We start from the raw sequence: 27,070 nt of genomic DNA on the forward strand, positions 1-27,070 counted from the left end.
TAAAACAATTTATACTGCCGTTTAAACTACTGTAGTTTAATTTCAAGAAAACATTTGATGTCAAGGATTAACTAAAATCAGGATTGCAACTTTTCCAATCTGAGGTTTTTGAAATAGCAATAGCTTTGAACTTATTTTTTAATTGTGCACATTTCTTATGAACAGCTGTTATGAATAGCCCTTGAAATACTTCATACAGTTCTGGTCATTGCATTTCTTTTGTAGAGCTAGGAAGGATGTAAATAGGATACCCAAAATAATTAAGCTGTCTTCTAACTTGAAAAGACTACAAACTATTTTTCATTTAAAAATTGATAAATGCATATAAAAGCTATGTAAAATTTTTCCTAAAAATACCAGAACTTGGCAATCATGCATCAGGGTGAAACTCAGGGAGATACAAGATAATTCTTTATAAAGCACATAGATTTGCTTCTATAGATGAATGTGATTGGTGACACTGGTTTATATCTGTTTTTAAAAAGCTAGTCAAATCTGTAGAGGACTAGCTTATCGATGGCTACTGGTTTCAGTGAAAGTATAATACCTTCAGAATGAAAGGCAGCATTTGCTAAATACCAGTTAGACTTCTGCTCATGCTTTTGAACGCCCCCTTAAGTCACAGTATAGAAAAAGGCAGATTTGATTCAGCAGGACTTTTCTTATGGCACAAGTTTCTTTTGTCAATTTGATTTTCTACAAGGTTCTGGAAGTATTTAATAATCCCCACTTCAGGAGAACAACCAGCCAGCCTTCAAGACTTTTCAGAGAAGAAACTTCAGCCATATTAAACAAATTTACAAATTAAATCTAACCTGATTTATGAACCAGGATTAGTGAAGTAATACCTCATTTCCTTTAAAATGGAGAGAACAACAAAAATTTATTTTTTACCAAATTGTTCTTTTTAATGTTGACACCATGCCAGCCTCAGTAGTCCATGTGTGCGGCTCAAAAAGGAGAACACAGCACTGTGACTTTCTTAATTCTTGCCAGCATTGTACAATCATCTTTCTGAACAAAAAAATGAAGTAAAGAAGACACCAGACTAAGGCCTCTGCTTCCCTTGGTATTGGAAGGTAAAGGAGACAAATGGAATACAGGGTAAAAAGCAATAGCACAGGTTGCTACCTTGCATTAATCATCCTTATCCTGATTTGTCCTCACAGGGTGCTCTTAATGCTGCAGGTGCTGAGCATCATGTTCAAAAAGCAACTTTCCTTAGTCTGGCGTCTTCAAGATAGATTGGTCTGCAATTTCCATGAATCCCATACAGCATATTTGTTAATCATGCTTGCTGGAGAATTGTAATTCAACAGATATACAGCGCATCAAATTTGGGAAAATAGCATAAGTAGTCCTACCTGCTCTTTAATGTTTATAACTTAAAAAAGACTGGTCATTCCAAAAATGCTTAGGATGGAATAAATCTAAGAAACACTATATTGTAGGGAAAAATGCTATTCAAAGTTACAAACCAGTTAACTACAAACCACATTTTTTTCATGCTTTCTCCTTTTTAAAAACATGATGCAGTTAAAATAAGTCAGTTCAAGAATCCGTGCCTTGAAGAGACGCTACTAAAGTTATAAAATCACAACTATGACTTTAAATTTTAATGGTGGATTCAAGAAACCTCAGCCCATCTCTATGAAATCTCTGTAACTGCCACAGGAAAAATATGGAGAGACTGAAACAAGTTTCTAAGTTGATTTCTAAAGCATTAAATTAATTAAACAGGCAGTTATTTCTGCAATGTGAAGGGAGCTGAATATGCAGAGGCCGTCAACAGCATCTATTCCTGGTAGGTAGGAAATGTGGCCTTCAAATTGGTTTGGAAGCCATGAAAATAAATGGGCAAATAACCAGAAACAACCTTGCACTCTTGCTGTCTTGTTCCTAATGTGCCCACATAGCTGGGTGCAAAACTAGATATAGCATGCAGACTCTAGTTTGCTCTGTAGGAAAAAAGATAAAATTCTGAACATAATATAGAAAATATGAAATTCTCTTCAGCCTCCAAACTCACTTTCAAAACTCCTTTTCTTTCAGAAGGATGAAGTGTGGGCAAACAAGCTTACAAATACACAACTTCTAGGATTTCATTGAAATCTAAGATTTGGGATGAGGCTGGTTTGGGAGCTTTCCTTTGTGACAGTTACCAACTATGGTCATGGTGAAATTACAGCGAGAAACCTAGTATCTGTTTCAAACCATTGGAAACATGGGGGAAGAACTGCTATCTCTTCCCAGCCAAATATCACATATTCTTACTCTTAAGGACTTGGGATTTCAGAAATTCCCAACTGCAAAAGAGTAAGTTAGCTAACCAAATGATGAACATGAGAATAGAGAAGACACAGGTACTTTTTTTTTCTATACCTGTATTCTCCTGAATGCACATGCTCACAAGCACACTCGCATACACACCACCATAATAAAAACATAAAAATCATGACTAAGAGCTTGAGGTGTACAAAATGTTTTAGGAAAAGGGAGAAGGTGGCTGCTGGTCAGTCCCACTGTTCTTTGTCACCTTCATTAGTTTCACTTCCCTGGAACTTCCTCCCCCCCCCCGCCCCCCAAAAACTTCCACAGATCAGCTGCAAAGGATTTTGGTTAAGCTGCTCCCGGTTTCTGAATTGAAGAAATGGAGGGGGAGATGTGAATTTCTCAATTACTGAAAAGATGTTCAGCAGCCACCAGCTGGAGTCACAATAACTGCTTGAGATTTCACTTTATGACGCTGGCCACCACGCCTCCGGCCACCACCTCCAACCTTTGCCTGGGGAAAGAGGGAGGGGGAGAAACAAGAGCCCAAGTTAGAATAAGATGGACAAGAGATTTTGGATGACCAAAGAAATTGAAAAAAATGCGCAAACACAAGTCATAGTGTTAGGTATTGGATATGTGTAAGCGCCATAAAAACATCTTCCATATAAGCCTTCCCAGTCCTATTCAGAAGAGGACATCTCCCCGATGCTTTGTTATGGTCAAGATGGTGGGGTATTCTCTGCTGTTGTAACTGCTAAGTGGAACAAACACCGCAGCTAAATAAAGAGGGCATGGAGCATTTCCACCACGAATTAAAGACAAGTGATACAAGAGTATTTGATTGTCAGCTACCCTAATATTACTGGTATAGTTTAGGTTTTATTTGTGTATTTCTCTTTCCACTGTAAATTCCTTTGAAATTTGTGACAAAACAAACTGTAAATAAAATCAAATAATAAATGAGAAACGAGAGGATGAGAAAGCATTTTCATAACAATTCAACCTGAAGGTTCCTGAGCTTCATGAAAATTCAATTTAAAGGCTATGCTTGTATGCTCCTAAGGCATACAAGCCATAGTAGAGGAAATACCTTATTTCCCTCTTGATTGTGGGATTCTTCATCCAAAGCAGGCTGAAGGAAAGCATTGGGAAAAGAAAAGCAGAGGTAAGCTGAACACAGGACAGACACAGATAACCAAGACAGACAACTAAGATATGGACTGAGATTGAGAGACTAAAAGTTCTATTCCAATTCATCTGGAAAGCACTAGACAGACAACACAAAACAAAGGCACACACAGGGCAAAGAAAGAAAGGAGATTGACATGCTAGATCAGACATGTCAAACTCGTGATGTCACGTGACATCGTGCAACATATCGGAGCTTTTTCTCCATTGCCGTTTCCTGATGATGCGTCCGGCCCGTGGGCCGGCAGTTTGACACCCCTGTGCTAGATAAATAATGATTGCATGTACAGAACACAAGTATCTAATAAAGGAGCACTGCTATGCTAAAGCTCTAAGCTTTTGTCAGTTTAACCAATTTGTGCTACCTGTCCAAAGTTTACAATGGCATCTTAACATTTGAAATACAATAGAATGCTATAAAATTCTGCAAAAGAAAACCTCGCAAAACAGTAAACCCCTCTTGCCAAAACAGAAATTTGAATTGGATACATTTTATGCCTTCAATGTAAGTCAAGGAAAGCTCCATAATTCAGAAGGGAGTTCATTCTACACTTTGGGACAGCTGTAAAATAAGACTCAGTTGGATCCACACACTGCAAAAGAACTGCAAGCTCATGTGAAAAAGATTTAATATCCCATGAACTATTAAGGACACTTAAACCTGAGGCAATCAGCTGTCTCGCTTTGAACTAAATAAAAAGTGTACGATGTTCATTATGGGATGCATGAAAAATAACTTTCCATTTTAAAAGGAAACAAAGATACAAGCAGCTTCCTTGGCTACAAGATTATTGCCCTGGCATCTGTGCCTATGTTGGGACCCATTTTTATAATGTAATCATACCAATTCTGGACAGAAAAACAAATGAGAACATACACTATTAAAAATGAACATACTATACCCTGCTTGGTTATTTATTTATTTTTTTGACTTAGCAGGAAATGTGAATCAGGATACGAAGGCTTGTTCAACCAGGTCTAGTTTAAAAAGCATTTTCTTAATATGAACTTGGCCAAAATCAGTGGAGAAACTGTGGCTCCCTTTAAGGTAAGCCTGGGAAAGGTATGATGACACTGACAAGGGTACAAAGGCACTGCACAGGCCGCTTTATCTACCTGTGGTTGTTGAGCACCAGATGGTGCTGGGGCAACGGTTGCCAGTGACGCTGCATCCTCTGCCACAGTGGAAGTCAGCACTGCTATGCCAGCCTGGGCTCCACTCTCTTCGCGCTTGGTCAAGGGTCCTTTTTTTGTAGACTGCATCTTTATTTGCTGGGGCTTCGAGTTCATAGGAGAATTATTGGTGGTCTGGAGTAACTGCCAGTCAAAAACAGATAACCAGAATCAGGATCTTTGCTGAGTGTTGGGCTTCATTTTAAAGCATAGAATCAACCAAGCAAAGTTGATGTGACTTTAGTTAGACTTTTAAATACTTAGAAAAAGAAGCTAAACTCTCTCATCTCATACAACTCCTGAAGCAAGAAGAGACTATTTTTTTTATTCCAGGAGCTGATAGGGAAGGTCAAACATTACGTAAAAGAGAGATTTTAACAGCAGAACAATATTTGAGCCATTTCATTGTACATAGGATTCAACTGATCTATTTGGATCATATATAAAATTATATTCTGATTTGGCAACCAGGACCTTCTGAATTTGCCATGCTTAAAAAAAGGATGGTTGGCACGCTGCATTTATAAATACAAAGAATCCATTGGAATAATACCTTAATTCCAAACAGAAGTAAAGCTTAAATGACATAGAACTGTAACTGGGTTTGCAAGCCTTTGTAAAATATGGGTATTGCAGCAATATTTTATTTCAACGGACTGAAGCAGGGCACCTAAGAAAATTCCATTTTGGATGGGGTGAAAATTCTAGAAGATACTTGACTTGTTGCAGCAACTCTAAAAAAAACAGAGGGAAAGGCCCAAAACAGCAGAAATAGACTCCATTCTTTTCTCACTAATTTCCCAGTGGATCCTTCCAGCACAGCTAAATGCAAATTCAGATAGACAAGCAACATTTTGCCAAACTGCGTACTGGGTTGGAGAAGGCTGGACTAAAGTTTCTTACTGAACAACCATGCTCAAACCTGTTCTAGCTACCTGGGCTGAAAGCTTTGAGAAAATGGGAGCAGAACCATCTAAGCATAGAACCTGCTGTAAAGTTAATCCCATCCAACATACTGTAAGCTTTAAGAAAAAATATGTAGATACTGGAAAATAACAAAATTGTTATTTTGTTACGGTACATCAGTTAGGTACCCCACCAGTAGAAATAAGCAGTAACTGGCATCAAAGCAATAGACCATTTATTAAATGAAGAAGAGAAATTATGGAACTGCAGGTACCAATCTGTGAAACCCCTCCCCATCCACTATTACCTTGGTGATAGTGCCGACCGCTTTGGTACGCCCCTCACGAAAAACCAGCCGCTGGTCTATGTGCAAGTACTCTGGAGTCTTGATGAAGCGGAAGTGGACAGTGGCTTTATCCCCAGTGCGCAGGCAGTCTTTGTCCATGCTAAGGATAGTGGCTGTCTGGCGAATGCTACCACAATGTACTAGAAACAGTAAGAATCTCACTGGCACTCAGAATGTCCCCAAGGAAACAAATATTGGCAATATACATGAATGTTATTAATTCATCACACAAAAAAATTCAATTTCCTTTGTTATGTATCTGCATCTCTGACTAACAGGATCAACATCGAAACTTTACTCTTGTTACTTTCCCTAGTGAGCCCAGATCTTCACTGCCCACTGGCATCCCAGTGAAGGATTCCTCCAGTGACAAATCTGAAAGCCTACTATATGTCATGCTTTCCTCAAAAGCCTGTATCTTGTAACATGCAGGTTAAAAAAATCACATGCAGTTGTTTCCCTCCCCCCCTGGTCATCCGTCAAACCTAGCACTAAAATGGGATTTCTACAATGGTGCAAGTCAAGCATTCTAGACATGGATCACCCAACATCTTGATGTTCTGCCACATTCCAAAAGTTTCACAATGAATAGTGCTCTTTTGCTCATTGCTGGTGCTTTAAGTTAGAAATGCAAAATATTAAGAGCTGCACCTGGCCTCTTAATGTACGGTTTGGGGAGGGAAGGATTAAGATAACAGCAATCCTCCTAATCTATTTTAATTTTACAATTTAGAGCATAAGGAAGTGCAGAAGATGGTCTTGCACTTATGTTGTGCACTCCTACCCTTATGGGGAATAACCACTACCAGTAATATATTTAATATTTCAAGCTAAACTGCAGCAGGTGTATATAAAAGACATGGAAAGCAATGTCACATACCCATTGCCTGATAACGTGGACTGATAGTGGTAGGATGGTGAAGTACCAGAATCTCTGCTTCAAATTCCCAAGAGGCTTGAGGATTCAACCGAGGTGATACCATCACCATGCCTTTCCTGATAGAGGAGCGTTTGATCTGGTAGTGGAATAATTAGAAGAGAGTTATCAAAATCAAAAGTGGGTTCACTAGAAAGTATTCTGTGGTATTTACAGAAGACTACACCAGCTCTTTAAATACAACCTCTTCTGGGAAGCAGTAGGATGGCCATCCATCCAACTATCCATGCAGGAAACCATTCCAAGAAGAATAACAAGGTAATGATTTTGGTCAAAACCATTTACTAATAGGTCTTGGCAAGATTTTCAGAAGTGATATGCCATTCCTTTCTTCCTAGGACTGAGAAAGAGTCATAGGCCCAAAGCTACCCAGCTGACTTTGTGCTTAAGGCAGGACTAGAACTCGTGGATTCCCATCTTCTAGCCTTGTGCCCTTAAACTACTATGCCAACTTAGGTCTCTACACTTACTTATCTGGGACTAAATCCAATTGAACTCAATTCATTTCCTAAAATATTAAGTAAAATTGACAAGTAGAAAGAAAATTATGTAAGAAAATAAAAGGGACTGCCTGTTCCCTCATGCATATATATCATATTTCTCATTAACTCATTCCCAGTGGAGGCAATTTTGGTGTGTAATTGCAGAGATGAAATTTGCTATAACTTAGCCCAGCGTTTCCCAACCTTTAGGAACTTGAAGATGCGTGGACTTCAACTCCCAGAATTCCCCAGCCAGCTATGCTGGCTGGGGAATTCTGGGAGTTGAAGTCCACGCATCTTCAAGTTCCTAAGGTTGGGAAACGCTGCCTTAGCCATCTTAAATATACAGACCAAGGAATAAACCCTCTTAACCCAGAATCTATATACTTCTGGATACACATCTTTACCACTGCTTTGTCAGATATTGAATATAAATGCTTTTCAAAAAACTAGAGCCATAGCAAGTTGGCACTCACCTTTTTCAGAGCAAAAGAAGCAGTCTGACCACCCCGCACCTCTTTGACTGGCATGCGCTTGCGATGGATGGATTTCACTGCAATAGGCAAGAAGTTGCCGAGCGGATCTGGGCCTAGAAGCAAAGTGTCATTTAACTTGATTAGGCCTCTCAGGGTTGTCCCAGACACCACTGTTCCAACACCCTATACCAGGAAGAAAGTAAAAAAGGAAACAGGTGAATCATGTTAGGACAGCAAATAGCAGATAATTTCTTTACTTTTTTTATCTCTGTAAAAAATGGAGAGTTAAATTTAAGATAATGCAAGATACGCGTGAAAGAGGTGGTCTTAAAATGCCTAATTTTAAATTATATTATGAGGCTGCTGCCTTGTCAGCGATAAGTGACTGGTTTAATTTAACACAAGGGAGATTATTAAATCTTGAGGGTCATGATTTGTTATTTGGTTGGCATGCATATTTATTGTATGATAAGAAGGTGGATAATGTGTTTAAGATACATATTTTAAGGTATGCTCTGTTGCGAGTTTGGAAAAAGAATAGACATAAGTTAAATTATAAGATACCCATTTGGGCAATACCTAAACACGCAATAGAAAATATAAATGTGGGATTTAAACATGATGAGACTACATATAAGGAAATCTTAAGTTTAGAGAGAAATGTATGGCAATTAAAGCCATATAATTTTAAAAGAAGAAAAGATTGTTCAAACTTGGTTTCAGTATGGGCAATTACAGGCTAGATGGAAAGAGGACCAGAAAGTTGGTTTTTCGATGACTGATGAAAATTTGGTAAAACAAATTAGAGATCAAGGTCAAGCACATATAAAAAGGATATATAATGTATTGATAGAAATTGATTCAGAAACGGAACTTGTTAAAGACTGTATGATAAAGTGGGCTCAGAATTTTCAAGAAGTTATAACAATGGACACTTGGGAAAAGATCTGGGTTAGAAATGTAAAATTTACACAGGCCCAAAATTTAAGAGAGAATTTTTATAAAATGTTTTATAGGTGGCACTTAGATCCTAAAAAATTAGCAAGTATGTATCTGAACTGCCAGCCCAAATGTTGGAGGTGTGGTTGTGAGGATGCAACGTATTTTCATATATGGTGGACTTGTAAAAAGGTTAAAGCTTTTTGGATCAAAATTTGGTGGAATATGCAAAAGATATTTAAGAAAAGGATAAAGTTTTCTCCGCAATTGTTTTTATTGGGTATTATTGCAGATACTACTGTTATAGATACTAAGTTGATGTTGAATTTGATTACAGCAGCGAGACTTTTAATAGCGCAATATTGGAAGAAGGAAGAACTGCCGACTATAGAAGAGTGGACTTTAAAAGTTTCTAACTTGGCGGAAATGGCAAAGATTTCAGCGTATTTGAAAGACCAATCGCAACAGAGATACATTGTGGAATGGAGGAGATGGATTGAATATATTCAGAATAAATATGGGACTAAAAAGTTTCATTTAGCATTTGAATAAGTACTGGATCTATATGATGTATAACTAGTTAGTAGTTATTTTATTAATATTTTGACGATGGAGAGTTAAAGTGCGATAGAATTTAATGTCTTATTATTGTTAGCATATTTTAGATTATGCTTCTTTGTATTTTTATACCCTGTATTCAGCTCTGGGAAGTCGGGGAGGGGGTAGGGTAGGGTAGGGAGGGGTTGGGGAGAGGGGAGGGGGAGGGGGGGTTGTATTTAAAAATGTATTGTAAAACTTTTCAATTAAAAAAAATGGAGAGAATACTTCTGCTTACTGGCACAGAATAAGTGTCATCAATCTGGAATTCCGCAGGTTCTTCCTCCCGGTAACTTGTCCTTGGAGACAGGAGATTGAGAAACATCTTCAGCAATTCCAAATTCTCACCAGTGACATTGGAAATCTGGAAGATTGGGCACATCCTAGTGGGAAAAAAAGATTATTACAAAACAAATGATTCAGGACTCTCTGCTATCTTATTCTTTATGTTTGGTACATCTCTAGATGATATAACAAGCATACCTAGTGATGGAAGAAAGGTGCCCTGCAACAGGGCTTCTCAAACTTTGCAATTCTGTGATCTAAGGCACGGGTGTCAAACTCGATCGTGTCACATGACATAGCATGACGTATTGCGGATTTTTTGCCTTTGTGGAGCAAGGGTGGGTGTGGCCTGCACGTGATGCATCCGGCCTGCGGGCCGCCAGTTTGACACCCCTGCCCTAAGGCAAGGATGGGCAACTATGGCCCCTTTACAATCTGTGGACTTCAACTCCCAGAATTCCTGAGCCAGCCACACCGGCTCAAGAATTCTAGGAGCTGAAGTCCACAGGTCATAAACAGGCCATAGTTGCCCACCACTACTCTAAAGTAATAAATGAATTTGGATTGCTTTATGAATAAAACTAATGATTTCATTGGATTAGGCTTGAATGAAAAAAATACCACTTTTGTTGCATTTTAACTTATAATCTGTGGCCCTTCGGAGGTTACTGAACTACAAATTCCAGTAGTTCCAGCCAGTCCAGCCAAGTGTGAAGGACTATGGGCACCATAATTTGGCAATACCGGAAAGGCCACAAAATGTCTGCTGCAGAAACGGCATCTTTCAAATAGAAGTTTAATCTCCAAGGAAGCTACATTTGGTTTCACCCACCCTCTGGTCAAATTTCCAGTATTTTTCTTAGTAGAGACAGAAGTGGCCTAATTGGATATCTCTCCAATTGCTATCCCAAAACTTTGATAGATATCCCAACCAGGGTTGTTGCAGCTCACTCCTGCCTCCTTAACCTCAACTGTGCCCCCAAATAATCTTTTTCCAACTTTTGCCTTGCAGGAAGAGCCCTATTCCTTACTCCCCCCTCCCCATGGCAAGTCTCCCATCACCATCAAGGACCCACGCTCACCCGTCCACAAGCCCATGCTGTGGAAGACTGCTAGGGATGATGCTGAGGTGTTTTTTTTTTCATCTGGGGAAGATCAAATACTTTCACATCACTGTTTTCTTGCCCATGAATGAAGGAGAATCAAGTGACATCTTTCCTTCACTTTTTCTCTAAGCTTCCCTTCACCAAGAAGTAGGTGTCAAAGAAAAGGTTGCATCAGTCATACATGAAAGATGACTTTCACTGGTCATACATGAAACTACATTTCAACCAATCCAAAGTTGAGACAGTGCTGCAGCCCTGTCTCTCCACAGCTTCACTTTGCTCCTACTGGTGACTGCTCTGGCCCAATGACTTCTCCTTGTTAACTGGGAGAAAGTGAAACCAGAGAGAAGGGGAATGGCATCTCCCTACCTTTTACACTTGCTTCCTGCCCACCTCTTTATCTACCCCCAGAAAGCCATCAAGCTTTGTTAAAGGGAAAGGCTGAGAATGAGGTGGTGGAGGCCAGCAAATCAGCACACACCAGATATTGGTCATGCCAGTGGATTTAGCATTGCTGCAGCTCTGGAACAGCACACTCCTTCTGTGCGTGGACATGTGCTTGGATATGGAAGCCAAGAAAAAAACTGCAGTTTTGATAGGATTAGTTGAGAGTAGGAAAGACAGACGGAGAAGGATCACCTTCCTTTTGTTAAAATAGGATCCTAGGTGATGGTTCCTTTACAATTTTGCCAGCTGGACTATTGGTATTATTCCCCAGCTGACAACATTGTAAAGAGCACAATGAGTCTGATTCATTCAAATAGCATTTCAAGTCTGTTCATGAGACTTCCAGAAGATGAGGAGCCAATTTGAAAACCCCTACCCTTCAAGGGACTCCAAGTATGTTATTCCTGCTGCCCTTAACACTGGTAGTCTGTTGTAAGTTATCAAATTGGGATTCAGCTTGCTTTCATTAATCACCTTTCAGAGCTGAAATTGGAGGCAGTAACGATGACATCATCTTTGCTCTGGACCAGCACCGGGATCTTCCTACATCCTGGAGACTTCAAAAGTCGTTGCAGGAGCTTTAGTGTTTCTTCATGAACAAAATGAAAAGAATTAGGCCTGTTTGTAGCACTTAATTTTGATAGGGTTAGCTGAGAGCAAGAGTGGGGGGGAGGACAGAATCATCTTCCATTCGTCAAAGTAGGCTCCTGGATGACAGTTCCCTTACAATTTTGCCAGCAGGACCATTTGTTCTCCAGCTGACAACACTGCAAACAGCACAATGGCTCATATTCAGAACTAATCAAGTACTATATAAAACCTGTTCGAGTTATACAGCAGATGTGTACACTTTCAATTTATTTGAAATATTTACATGCCTGGACCACCAGGATTTTAAAATTTATTTAAAAGGAGAAAAAAAGAAGTCTTAAGTAGAGCTAGAATTTAGAAGGTAAGATACAGACATCTAGCGGGAGATTTTAACACCACACGGTTAATCAAATTAAAATTTAAAGACTAATAAGAACTTTGGAGGGACTAAAACAGCTTTTTGTTTCTGCTCGCTTACAACTTTTATTCTCTATAATATGTACCTTTTTTAAAAAAAATCAGTCCCCAAATAAAGCAATTCTTATAGGTAAAATTTAATCTGCATTATTACTTTGACCACAACTTAATTTCACAAAACACAATTAATAGTTTAAGAAATTTTACAAAATTTAATCTTGTTATGTGATCTAGGATCTTGTTTTGCTCTCAATATCTATTTTCAATAATATTTGTATTAAATTTTAAAAGTACAAACTAAAAGAAAATATTAAAAATGAAAAAATGAAAGGTGCAAAAAAGGATGGGGAAAAAATATATAAGGGAAAAAAAACATGAAATGACTGCCCCCTTCACTTAAAACAAACATTTTTAGTGATTGATCACCTTCTTTAACATTTCAAAGGATCTCATCTTCCCGTATCTCATTCTCATCTATGAACAAATTATGAAGACTGGTCATTCAATCTTAATCAGCAAAAGTACACTAAGAGTTAAGCAAAATAACAACATATATAGTTCAACTACAATCAAATAAATCAATTTGTATTCGGTTCAACACAATGATTTATTGTTTTCTCTAATACAAAAAATCTTCCCATATCTTATCTCTTATATATAAACATATTTTGCCTCCTCTTTTGAACTGTCAAGAAAAATCCTTTAAGAGCTACTAGTAAAAGCAACAAATTTAAAATCATCATCTTTAGCCCCTTTGATTGAAGTTCATTTCTTATTGTTTTCTTTGTATCCTCTTAGAAACTCCTTTGCAAGTTTAACACATAACAGAAGTAACAACATATATATTTTAATCTTAATTATATAAGCCAACTTGTGTAATCCTTTACTTTTAACACCATAACTTATCACTTTCTCTGAAAATATACAGACACACACAATCTCCCTCCTTTAAAACCTCCTCATTCAGTCCTGCTACAGGTGTGATACTTATGGTTAAATACTTATATACTTATAACTCATAGATAACTTATAAGCCAACATAATCATCTGCCAGATTCTTAATTTTTTCTAGGTTTGCAAAATGCTTTGTAGAACTCACAAATTATATGCTACAAAACATTTCAAGAAGTAAAGCTGTTTATAAACTAGTTATTAAACAAAATATTTTCCCTATTAAGACCTAACCTTCGTTATTTAAGTCTTAAAATACCTAGAAAGAAAAGAAATAACTATCACAACAATCAGGAAAAAAAATTAAAGACACCCAGGGAAAGGAATGCCCATAACTGTTCATCTTTCTTTATGAAATGGATGAAGAAAAATATAAACTTTTTTTCTTAAAACTTTTATCTATGAGACAGAAGGAAAAACAAGCCTATATACCCTATTTCGAGCCATTTCATTGCACCAGTGTGACTGTTTTAGTGAATTACAGATAACACAGAAGAAAAAGATAAATGCAAATCTTACCATCTAAAGGAAAATGTCTATTTCATTTATTTATTTAATTTATATGCCACCCATTGTGCTATCAAGAGAGACTTGGGTGGCTGGTTTAATTATTTTGATTAATCTCAATAAAGAGAACAGGAGTTTAAAAACAATACAAAGGGTTACAGAGCTGACCTTCGAAATAGGGAAGCAATGAGCAAGCTCTTAAGAGATCTGAAGAAAAGATTACAGTCCTAAAATAGGGGGAAGTACAGGTAGTCCTTGATTCACGACCACAATTGAGCCCAAATTTTTTGTTCCTAAGCGAGACAATTAAGTGAATTTTCCCTATTTTATGACCTTTCTTGCCACAGATGTTAAGTGAATCATTGCCCTTGTTAAGTTAGTAACACGGTTGTTAAGTGAATCTGGCTTCCCCATTGACTTTGTTTCAATAGGTCGCAAAAGGTGATCATATGACCTTGGGACCCTGGAACTGTCATAAATGTGAGTCCATTGCCAAACATCTGAACTTTGATCACATAACCACAGGGATGCTGCAATGGTCATAAGTGTGAAAAACCACCATAAGTCACTTTTTTCAGTGTCGTTGTAATTTTCAAGTCACTAAATGAACTGTTGTAGTTTGAGGACTACCTGTATAGCAAAGAAATTCAAAATAACCCCATCTTGACTTTGTTTAGGATAAGCTGAGACAGAGAGAATAACAAGATTCTCTAATTCGGCCGCTATGGACGGCTGGGAGACTTGCACTCTCTCCCCCATCCAGTTTCGCATCGCTGGGGGCCCCTGAAAAGGGCTGAAAGTTGCCCCAAAGAGGCAACCAGCAAGGAGGGGCATTTACTGGATTGCAGGAGAGCCGCAACTCTCCCGTTAGACCTGGCGATCCCTCCAAACTGGTAGACGAAAGGACTGGCCATTATGGCTCGTCCCTAGGCTGTGAACAGCCGAAGTCACATTTTCCACCAGGCAACTCTTAAAGCAGCACGGAAGAGACTGGGTGAGATCTACCTCTTTTACACCCTAATTACTTTCTGTACCTCCTTAAGCTGCTAAGCATTCTTCCCCCCTGCAGTGAGGGAAGGGGGATTTCAGCCCTCCCTCCAGAAAGAGCGGGCGACTAAATACCCAGGGGCGTTTTAAATATTGAAAAAGTAACTGAATCCCAACTGGAACCTTACTTCTCAAAGCATGTGGACTGAAAGATTTTTTATTTTTTATTTTTCATTATTTACTTCTATTGGAAATCTGGGGTTTTTCTTATAAAAAGAAAAAAGAAAAAGAAAAACTGAAAAGATTGAAATCTTTGGGACTCAAAGTGAAACTTTAAAAGGGGCCTGGCTGACTGCCCCGGGAAATAGATAAGATATATAACCTTGAGAACTTTGAAACAACAGCTGTGAAAGGCTTTGTGTTCCCTACTTAGAAAAAAAAATTCTCTCTTGTGGATTTTCTAAGTGTAAAGCCTTTAGTTTAAAATACCAATATGGAAGAAGACCAGGAACAAAATTTCCTTATAGATGAAGATCAACAAACTCTCTATATGTTGAAAACACTAATTCAAACTTTTACCACAACCAATGAAATACTAAGAGGCTATGGAAAGAACAAGAAGACAGCCCAGATATGAAAGCCCAAACTTTGACCACAACTAAAGAATCATCTATACAAAATACAATAGAAAAAAATGAAACATTCAAATACTATGATAGAAGGATCTACTATTCAACAAATATTGATATTTGAAAATCCAGAAAAGACATTGACAACTTGGAAAAAGGAAAAGGTTTCTTGTATAACTCAGAAGGAACTAGAGGATCTAGAAAAAGAACAGTTGGATGAAAAGATAAATAATTCAGAACAACCACGTCGATATGGAAGAATAAAGGGATGACCCACTAGACCTACAAGTCCTCTTAAAAAAATGGCAACCGGATGGTTTTGCCAATATCAATTAATATACATTATATTACAAGGAGATTGGTTAGATGACCCAAAAACAAGGACATGGAAGATGATTTGGCAAAGGAAAAAAGCCAGAATAAGACTCAAGAAGAATGGAGTTTCGACCATCTTATTGAAATCCAAAACAGAATGTACTTAAATAGATAAGATGTGTATGTTGAATACAAGACATTGTTATGAACTGAGATAAAGAAAAAAATTTGGTCATTAAAATTTAGCAGTATAAAAACTAATAGCTAATTTGAATATTGATTTGTACATAAAGGTCATGTAAAGGTGAATAATGTAGATAAGCTAAAAACCTATTGTTGAAAGTAATAAATAGGTCTATATGGAACATTAAAAATGAAAATTATTAGTTTAAGCAAGAGATAGCAGATACAAAGAGGAAGAGAGAGGAAGTATTAAATACTGAAATAAAAAGAAATTTTGATTACTATAAAAAAACAAAAACTGCAAACTAGCAAAAAGGATAACATATTGTATCCTTAATTTGTTGACATAGAGGGTGAGAAGTTAAGTAGACGGGATGTGTATTTTGAATATTAGATTTTGTGAGGAATGGTGATAGATGAATTCGGAGTATATTAAAAATCTTGGGAATGATAAATATCAAACATTAAATCTAAATGTTAGTGGAAATTGAAACTGAAAAATCTATTAGGTCATTGATTGTCTAAAAGATTGTATGTTAAAACAACTAGAATATGTGTGAACTAAAAACTATGGATATGTGTAAGAAAGTTATTTTCTATGTGATTGATAGGATAAAACTTGTCTTTTTATTTACAAATAGCCAGTATATATGAAGGGAAAAAGAGAGGAAATGTTTATGGTAGCAATCTGAAATCTACTAATGATATCTGTATGTAATTGAATTACTACTCAGCCATGACGGTGCTTTTCAAATATGTGAATGTAATATTAGAAAATCAATAAAATTTGTAAAAAAAAACCCAAGTTTCTCTAATTCAACCTTATGAAAATAAAGAGCATTCCTGAAATCGATGTGTCTGTTTTTTGATCTGAACTACTTCAAAGGGCTAGTGTCAAATTAATAATTGGCGGTGGCTGGAAATTAATATTTTAATATAATGCCACTACTTTATTTGAAAGTATCAACCACAAGACATAGAAAAAGATCAGAAAAACAAAAACAGAAAAGAAAGTCAGGGTGGTTTAGTGATTAAGGTGTTAAACAGAATAGGGAGATTCAGTGTTCTGTTAATGCTATTATGGTTTCTTGCACAGTCAGCCAGAGGTTCACAACGGATTTCGCATTTTTATCTACCTATCGCAGGGATGTCAAACTGCCGGCCCACTAGCCGGACACGTCATCCGGAAGCCGCACCCACCCCATTGCCGTCAATGGCAAAACTCTCCTGATACGTTGTGCGACATCACATGACATCACGAGTTTGACATGTCTGACCTATCAAGTCCTTCCCAAGGACCTGGCATAAGGTGTTATTGTCTGATGGTGCTGAAGGTACCATCACAGAATGTAAGCTATTTCAAGTAAGGATGCCTTTTGCAACTGACTAGTGATTTTGTCAATGCCAGTGATGCTCAAGTGGTGCTCCAGTTCTTTTGGGATTGCACCCAAAGAACCTATTACTGTTATTATTTACATTTACATATATGACTCTGAGTTCAGCCTTGCCCTCAGTCACAAAAGCTCTTTGGGTGACTTTGAGCTTTTCTCAAGGCTGATGTGGGAAACTAGGAATATTTTGTACTACTTATGTACTGAGAGTCAGTCTGATGCAATTAAGAAACTAGGTTAGAAATCAGAAGATGAAAAATTCTAGTCCCTCCTTAGGCACAACTGAGATAAAAAGAACAAAGAGAAACTGTTGTAGCAATAACCATTTACCTTGAAGTATGTTAGCCGGACACATGTCAATCTTGGTCACCACCACAAAGACTGGAACATTTAGCGCCAATGCCAGACCTAGGTGCTCCTTGGTCATCCCAACAATTCCAGCATTGCTGCCAACCTGTATTGAAATAAATTTTAAGGTAAAACAACCATGACTATGACAGCATTAAGCAATGATTTATGGGTAAGCCAAAAAAGATGGGCACGGACATGCATTTCAATCTATCAAAAATTAAGATTTGTAGCAAAGTAAAAGTTGATCAAGTTGCCATATGAGAAATATTTTTTCACGGTTAGTAACACCATTTGTGAGGATAATTTGAAGAACATAATTCAAGAGAAATCCAGACAGGCAACTTAGGACATGCACCAGAAAGAAGGTGTCTTAATGAAGTAAATATTCCAGTCAGTTCAAAATGTTAGCTAAAAAGCAATTTTCCACATTTAAAAACTTCTTTGTAGTATCTGCTCTTTGTCTCCATGCAATTCCCAAGCTTCCTTTTATTTTAGGATGGGATATGAACCTCAGAATCAGCACACAATGACAAATGGAAACAGCTTGCTTGCTACTGTCATGGAAGTAAAGTCACTACAGACATAACCTAAATCAATTCTTATTAAGTTACCATGACAAAGTTTCTTTTTTGCTCTTCCAGTATAAGGAAGAATGTTCAATAAGCAAACAGGAGCAAAAGTTTACATGCTTTGCACGCATTAACACTGATGTTTTTGGGACCATCCCACATGGCAAGGAGATATTTCTAAGTTTACATTTTGGATTTGAGCAGAAACTTTCATACATATTGTAGGCCACCCAGAGTAGTTCTTGATAGCGAGACAAGTGGCATATAAATTGAACCAATAAATAAAATACATTTTGTACAATTCAAAAACAAAGTTAGGCTGAGAGATACCTTGTAAAATCAAGACAAGCCGCAAAACACAGTTCTATGAGTAGAAGACAGACAACTGAATCTTCCAACATTCAGTTTGGTAAAAACAGTTTTAGTATGTAAATTCTACCCTATTATTTATTATTGTTACTGTTATTGCATTTAGCACATAAATTATATTCAACTGTTAGCGAGAAGAACAACATTAGAAAAGGGGCCGCTTCACCACAACCCCCCTTCCCCTACAACTAGCATTGCTTACCATTAGCATGCAAAAATCAGGGAGATGCCCAGTCATGCCAAAGACTGTAGTCTTCAGGTACTTCTCATGCCCAGCCAGATCAATGAAGGTTATGACTTTTGTTGATTTCTCACAAATCTTGGTCCACTCCAAACTCCCACCGTGGCTGTCAGGCTTGTTCACAACATTGCCTTCACTGTCGAAGCCCAAAATGTCATTGCCCACACTGCTGGTACGGCCTGACTCAATCTCATGCTTGTGGCGAAAAAGCTTTTGCCGAGCAAAACCACGTCCATTGTCCAGTTCGCCATGGGTAAGAACACCCAGCAAAGTGCTCTTCCCAGCATCCACATTGCCAACCACTGCTACCCTACAGGAAGGCAAAAGAAAGTGATAAACTTCTTCGACTTCAATGCAACAATTGGAATCAATTTCCTCCTGTCACTATAAAATGAAAATCAGCAACAATTTCAAAATGTTGAAACATATTTTAAGAGCCACTTCACAAGGTTCCAGTCACCAGTTTCTAGATCATATAAAACATAAACAACTAAGACTAAGAGACAAGGAGGAAAAAGTCACCAGTGCCATAGTTAGAACATTGAAATCTCACAAGGATGTGCACAAGGACATAATTAGTACCAAAACTATTTCCCAAATACCGGTGTCTTCATTCAAACCTAAATCCAACACAATGAGAATGTCCAAGGGTTACAATTTCTGTCTTACAACTCTTCAGAGCTACCACAAGCGCTAAAAGCCACCATGTCTTATGCTATAAGTAACATATTGTCTGCAGCATACCATACTGTACAATGAGAAACTGAAATTGATCATTCATTAGCAGTTATTACATTTACATCTTGCTTTTTCTCATCAAGAGTATTCGTCTAATTTTATCCATCAGCAACAAGGACTTAGACTGAGCTTAGCTAGAGTGATATAACAAACAAGTCACCAAGTTACTTTCTTGAATCCCTGACGCAATTTCTGTATCTTAATGCCTAACTCTGCTATTACTGAAAGTGGATATGGGAAGAGATGGGGAAGGAGAAAACTTGAATCAGAGCTTGATTCAAAAATTTATAAATTTGAAAAAAACAAACTTCAAGAACTTGAATATGTCCATCAGACCGGGAACTAAGTTCAAAGCAGGAAACTGCAAATTCAAAAAAGCATATTCCGTTTTGGAAATTAGATATTCCTGCATGACCCTTCCCAATCTGAGTCCTCCTGCTAGCAATAATGGACTACAATTCCCATTATTAATTAGGCCTTCTGGAAGTTATACAGGTAGTCCTCAACTTACAACCACAATTGAGCCCAAAATTTCTATTACTAAGCAGGACAGTTATTAAGTGAATTTTGCCCCATGTTACAACCTTTCTTGCCATAGTTAAGTAAATCACTGCAGTTGTTAAGTTAGTAATATGGTTGTTAAATGTCAGAAGGTCACAAAAGGTGATCACATAACCCTGGGATGCTGCAAGAGGAGCCAGTTCCCAAGCAGCCAAATTTTGATCATGTGACCAGATAGATGCTGCAATAGTTGTAGCAAAATGGTCATAAGTCACTTTTTCGGTGCCACTGTAACTTCGAACAGTCATTAAACAAATGGTTGTAAGCTGTGGACTATTTGTAATACAACATACCCTTAAGGCTATAGGATTTAAAATGACTGCTCTCACAATGTAGGAAACACAAGGGATTTTTATTATTTGGACGTTTTCCTTTCACAGATACTGAATCACTAACATCATGGCCAAATCCTTAACCAAGCTGGACTGTTTTCTTTCTTGACTGCCTATTACACAATGTGAACATACTGTATAAGTACATGTTCCGGAGTCCCTACTGTATATAACTGGCACATGGCATGTTCGTCCCGTACCTATCTACAAATTTTTTACATTGAGTCATAATGGCAACCTGAGTGAAAACATCACTTACAGATACCCTGCAGATCTTAAGAACATCTCAAAAATGCTGTCCTGACCCTTCAATTAGATACAAGTTTTTTAAAGGATGGATCCAATGCAGTGTTATACTCATCAAGGAAACAGCTCATTGAATGATTTGCACAGAGCTAGTATAGTCAACCTTTGCTAACCTTAAAAACTAAATGGGTCAGACTTATTTATTACTTGGTTGGGAGATCATCACAGGAGTCCAGAACTGTGGTGAGAAGACAATAGCAGCCCAAAAAGAAAGCAGTGGTGAACCACTTCCATACTGTGACCAAGTAAACAACTTGCACATATTCATGAAGTCTCTAGGAATCAATCTGAATTTATAACTTTACCTTTTAATGTGTACATCAACATTATGTGTTTTAAAGATATCCCATTAACCATATACATTTTGGAAGCAAAGGGTGAAAGAGACTGTATAAACAGCATTTGCCAATGAATTGCAAATTAGAATTGAGTTGGAAGAAATTCTTAAGTACATTCCAAATTCCTACTATATTTCCATAAAGCTAATAAGAATGGCATAAGTTTTTTATCTTGATACTCACCAAGTACTATTAAACAAAACTGGAAAAATATTTCCAGTTCTTAAGCGTCAGGATCAAATTTCAAGAGCTGCTATGTGCCAACTGAGTAAAGATAAGAAAAAGGTGAACAACTTAAGATACCAGTATCAACTTTTAATCTGAAAATCCAGATTCACGGAATGCTTCCAAATGTGTTTAAACTCTCATCATGAGCATATTTCCACGATCTGGTTCATACATAATACTGGTTTGTTGAGTGGCTGAGCTCACCAGAACACTATATCTAAACCAAATAAACTACGTTTTAGTTTAATATGCTGTGTCTATCCACAGTAAAAATAACTCCTGCCCCAGAGCATAAAATATATAAAACCGTTTAAGACAGATTAACTTAGTTGGAAAATCTATAAAGAAAGTAAATGTTTGCCTTTTGTTAGATATGAAAAATACAACTTGCAATGTTCTAACAATAATAACTTGGAAATGCCATCCAGACACTTCTTTATAAGAATATATACTCTTAGTCCCAACCATAAGTTTCTATGTGTAGTGTAAAGGAGAGAAAAAAATGAATGACACAAAGTTACTTCCATAGGCAAACCAGAGTTACCAGCTTTCTGCCACTACTAGTACAAGCTGTAGCAGCAGATATTATGTTGACTAAGCAAGCCTCCCTATCTCTTCTTACCTGACCTCTAGGAAATCGTTGTCACCCACACGTTTCCGCACCAAATAATCACGCACTTTGCCTCCGGCTTCTTGGTGCTCTCGCAAGAGAATTACATCAGCATCTATTTGTTCTGCCATGCTCTTCACTGTGGCATAGGAAGCTTCCATGTCTCCATCACTAAGCCCATAGTCAGTCCCATCTAATAAAGCATTAGGAAGGAGAAACAGTTACATGAAGTTATTGTAACAGATTTAGTGGACTTCAGAAAAAACTTCATAAATGTAATCAAGACAATTTATTGTAAACAAACAGCCAAAATAATTGTAAATGGAGATCTTACAGAAAACTTCAATTTTAAAAAGGGCACAAGACAGGGATGCCCACTATCTCCATTACTATTTATACTAACATTGGAAGTACTGAATAGAAACATTAGGCAAGCTATAGAAATTAAAGGACTGGAGATAAAAGATGAAAATCTAAACTACAAGCGTTTGCAGATGACCTGGGTTTTATATTGGAAGATCCATTGGAAACAAGCACTAAACTTCTGGAGAAAATAGAAAAATTTGGAGAAGTGGCAGATTTGATAATAAACAGAGAAAAGACTAAAGTGCTAACAAAGAATTTAACAGAAAAACAAAAAAATAAACTAACAAAAAAAATCTTCAAATAGTTAAAAAAGTTAAATCTTTGGGAATTTATTTAACAGCAAGATGTATAACAATAAAAGAAGATAACCATGTAAGACTGCTAAAACAAATAAAATTGGATTTGGAAAAATGGAAAAACACCCAACTTTCAATGGTGGGGAGAATAGCAACAGTGAAAATGAATATCTTACCAAAAATACTCTTTTTATTTCAAACGATTCCTGTAAGGCTGTGGAAAGCCTTTTTTGATGAACTAAATATAATAATATTGAAATTTATCTGGCAAGGGAAAAAAGCTAGAATTAAAGTGAAAATGCTACAAGAAGCAAAAGAAAGTGGAAGATTTGGACTGCCGGACTGGAGGTTATACTACCAAGCATCTATTTTAACATGGCTTAAAGAATGGATAATGCTTAGAGATAAAAGACTATTGTACCTAGAGGGGCATGACCTACAAATTGGTTGGCATGCCTTTCTGTGGTATGGGAAGAATAAAATACATAGATACTTTCAAAACCATTTTATAAGGAATACACTTCTTTCAGAATGGGAAAAAATAAAAGAAAAAATTTATATTAAGATACTGAATGGCTCTCAACAATGGAAGCTTTTGCTTACCCAAACTTAATTAACTACGATAAAGTTGTGACATAAAGATATTTTGGACAATGAAGGAAAATTGAAAGACAGACAAGAGCTGCAAGAACAAGGTATTGATCTAGCTTGGTGGCCATATCTGCAAATCCAAATGAGATATGAAAAAATGTTAAAACAATGGGATTTTATAAAGAACAGAAAGAATTTGATCAGATACTGTTAAAAACAGATGAAAAGTTGATTAAGAAGCTCTATAGATTTCTGCTAAACTTAAAGATGGAGGAAGAACAAGTTAAAGAAACAATGATAACATGGGCAAAGGACTTTGGCTATAATATAGAATTAGAAGATTGGCAAAAGTTATGGGAAAGAAATACTAAATTAATTAAAGCAGTGGCATATAAAGAAAACTTATATAAAATGTTTTACAGATGGCATATGAAACCAGTGAGATTAGCAAAAATGTTTTAAAATACTTCAAATAATTGTTGGAAATGCAAACAAAGACCAGGTACTTATTATCATATCTGGTGGACATGTCCTAAAGCAAAAAGATTTTGGGTTAAAATATATTTATGGTTGGAGAAAATGACTAAAAAACAAATAGACTTTAAACCAGAATTGTTTTTGTTAGGCATAATAGGAGCCTATTATGTGAAAGATTGCAGATATTTAATACTACATGTACTAATGGCACCAAGAATTGTATTTACCCAACACTGGAAAAATTAAAACTTACCAGCTGAAGAAGTACTAATTAAGAAAATTCTAGAGTGTGCAGAAATGGACAGATTGACTTTAAAGATAAAAGAGATAGAAGAGTCAGTGTACTTTAGAACATGGGATAATTTCTATCAATGGCTAGAAAAACGAATTAGAGAGAAAGGAATGTGATATGTAATTTTGAATATATATTAGAAGGCTATTGAGTGATTAATACATTATGATTATTAACTATTAACTATTATTGTTTGTTAAATACATGAACCCAGACATTATGCTGTTTGCTAAATATTGAGAATGTTATTTGGAAAAACCTCAACCCCAACCCTAACCTTAATCCCAACCCTAACCTAAATCCCAACCCCAACCCTGACCCCACCTTATTCCTAACCCCATAAAAACTAATAAAATTTATACAAAAAAAGATTGTTTACTTAAAGGGCATTGATTAAAACAGGCAAGATGATGGCAGAAGAATAAAAACTCAAATTTTATTCCAAATGCTTATAGAGTCACTTAACAGTAAGATGCATGGTATATAAATTTAATAAATAAAAGCATATAAAAACAACCTGTAGGACATGGAGGTATGTGAACTGGGAGGGGGTAAGTGCACATTTCACTGATATAACCTCCCATTCTTTCCTTTTTCATTCATCTTTTCTACCAGCAAAATACTAACCCACCCAAGCACACATAGCTGCATTTCTATGCAGCCCTTGTTTATTTGATGTATCAGAGGGAAAAGGAGTTTAGAGGCTACATGCAATCCTAAAATTACAGATTACACCCTCCAATTGGGCAAGAAATACCTCTGTATTACAGGTAGTCCTTGACTTACAACCATTCATTTAGTGACAGTTTGAAGTTATGTCACTGAAAAAAGTAACTTATTTTCACACTAATGACAGTTGCAGCATCCCCATGGTCACATGATCAGAATTCAGATGCTTAGCAACAGATTCATATTTATGATGGTTACAGTGTCCTGCAGTCAGTGGGTTTATCTTCTGTGACCTCCTGACAAGCAAAGTCAATGGGGAAGTCAGATTCATTTAACTATGTTACTAATTTAACTGCACTGATTCACTTAAAACTGTGGCAAGAAAGGTCATAAAATGGGGTAAAACTCACTTAACAAATGTTTCACTTAGCAACAGAAATTTTTGGCTCAACTGTGGTCGGAAATTGAGGAGTCCCTGTATTGTTTTCATTTTATATGGATATTCTGAACATCCTTTATCAAAAAGCAGCACATTATTTCTATACATACACTGTTCATAAAGGATAGTACTCGAGTTTTGTACAGGGAGAAAATATGAACATTGATGATTGATGTGTAACTAATAATTAGTTGGCACTGACAACTGAAAACAGTGCTTGTTTTTATGGTGTGGTTTAGGACTAGCTAGGTGGGAAGATGAGAAAGTCATCTTGTTCTTTTGGAGAAGAAGATATTATATATTAGCCTTTCCTTTTCTTAAGCACAATCAACTGAGCTACTTCTGCAAAATCACTGCTATTTCTTAAAAGCTCACACAGAGTACTTACCTGACCCTTGACCAATAACATAGATGGTCTCTCCACATCCTTCATCCATCCTCTCCCACATCTGTTGGAGTAAACTATCATACTGTTCGGATGTTGGGCTCACCATTACTAGCTAAACAGAGAGAGTGGGGATTTACTTTTTATTAACTATGCCAAGAACAAGTTATTTCTCTTAACATATTGTTTTACTCAATTACAATTCAGTGAACAAATACATCAAACAATACAGCTAAAACAATATTCAAACAATATATCACAAGTTTCTGTTAAACTGTTCCTAAGTCCCTTTGATGAACACCCCTTAAAATAATTAATCATTTGAATGGTATTGCTTTCAGAAGGAAGGAAACAAATGAAGAAAAACACCGATAAAATAAAAATACCCAGCTATACTACTTAATGAAATATTGTTTTAATATCTGAAACTGACTTCATTTTCAAATACTGTATTTTACATTATGAGGAATAAAGTTTAAGTCTGCTGCTTCTGATATGGTATAATAATATATCCAGTATTTTATCATGTTTCACAGTATACATAAGCATTCCAACATTTTAACAAGTTTCTATTTACCTAGATGGGCAAAGTTCACTGCAGCATAGCAACAGAAGTCTGATCTGTATCTTGTCATCAGATTACACAAATAGCGAAAATTGCTCGGATTCCATCTATCTCCAATCCATCACATAACCCTGCCCAGCACGTTAACAAACATTGAGGTGCTTGCACCAATTCTTTGATTAGAAAAATGCAATATTAAAATACGATGGTACCCAAATATCTATACACATAACTTATACCTCAACTTTAAAACAAGGAGTGAACATATCAGAAAAAAATTAAACAAGGTTACCATTCTAAAGTTGTTTGCAGAAGAGTCCCACATTTTCCTTATTTATGGGAAAACTCATTCAGGAGTACCATACGTGATGTATTAACTTTCTGAATCCAGACAGGTGCCAAGGGTGAATGCCACGTACTCCCGACTCAGATCCCGCGAATCACTCTTTATTACAACCCTCGTGAGTATTCTCTTTCAGACACGCGTCTCACAGTTGTTATCCGTGACAAGGGCAGAAGAAAGCCAACCTTTTATTATCCCCAAGCAAATTCACCTACAATATATTAGTGAAGCGACGCCGAATGAAGTTCCCGACAAGACTATCAGAAGAAGGACCGACCCGGTGTTGATGGTAACCGCTCAAATGAACGACTGAGACGGCCAAAGGAGCAAGACCCGAAGTAGTCACAGCCGACCTCACCTCCTCCGGCCGTCTCAGCTTTCGTCCCCAGCTTTCCAGGCCTACCTTGCTGGTAAGATCGAGCTCCGGCTCTCCATTGAGCAGCTCGCCGTCCTCGCTGCAGTCAACTTCTGGGACGCCGCCGTGAGGCCTGGAGAAAGCCGCCGCTGTCCCACCGTGAGCCACGGGCTCCGGGGCGAACATCGAGGCCGGCACTGGCGAGCCCCCCACCGGAGAGCGACTCCTTTCCGTCGCCATCTTGGCAGTGCCAGCCTCCTTCCCCGGCCTCATTAGTATAAACCCCGCCCACTCACGCGAAAATTACTTTCAAGAAGCCAGCAGGGCTTCTCTTCGCGTCCACCCAAACAGGTGGTTCAGTCATTTAGTTCTTCGCCCACCAATCAGGGAGCAGAGCCGTCAAAATAATCTTTCCTGTATCGCTATGACGACCGCGTTAGAATCGATTAATATGTATGAGCCACGCCTCTTTCGAATATTTTCTTTCCGCTTCTTTTCAGGCTGGAAGGAGACAGCAAGCAA

General features: G+C 37.3%; 1 protein-coding gene across 1 annotated transcript; it reads right to left on the bottom strand.

Annotated features, from left to right (window-relative positions):
- Positions 1 to 20: 20 nt before the first annotated feature.
- On the bottom strand, positions 21 to 26,821 carry GTPBP1 (GTP binding protein 1; the record flags this gene model as incomplete). The annotated part of the gene is made up of 12 exons (XM_081330206.1): positions 21 to 2,785; positions 4,579 to 4,779; positions 5,849 to 6,027; positions 6,768 to 6,903; positions 7,783 to 7,965; positions 9,557 to 9,701; positions 11,631 to 11,745; positions 17,458 to 17,581; positions 18,619 to 18,967; positions 21,783 to 21,963; positions 25,289 to 25,400; positions 26,597 to 26,821. 12 exons carry the CDS (start codon positions 26,819 to 26,821, stop codon positions 2,693 to 2,695), a joined length of 2,043 nt encoding a protein of 680 aa, XP_081186332.1. The 3' UTR covers positions 21 to 2,692.
- Positions 26,822 to 27,070: the final 249 nt, after the last annotated feature.

This window comes from Vipera berus (genome assembly GCF_964194415.1).
Source record: "Vipera berus genome assembly, chromosome: 6".
Taxonomy (NCBI): Eukaryota; Metazoa; Chordata; class Lepidosauria; order Squamata; family Viperidae; genus Vipera; species Vipera berus.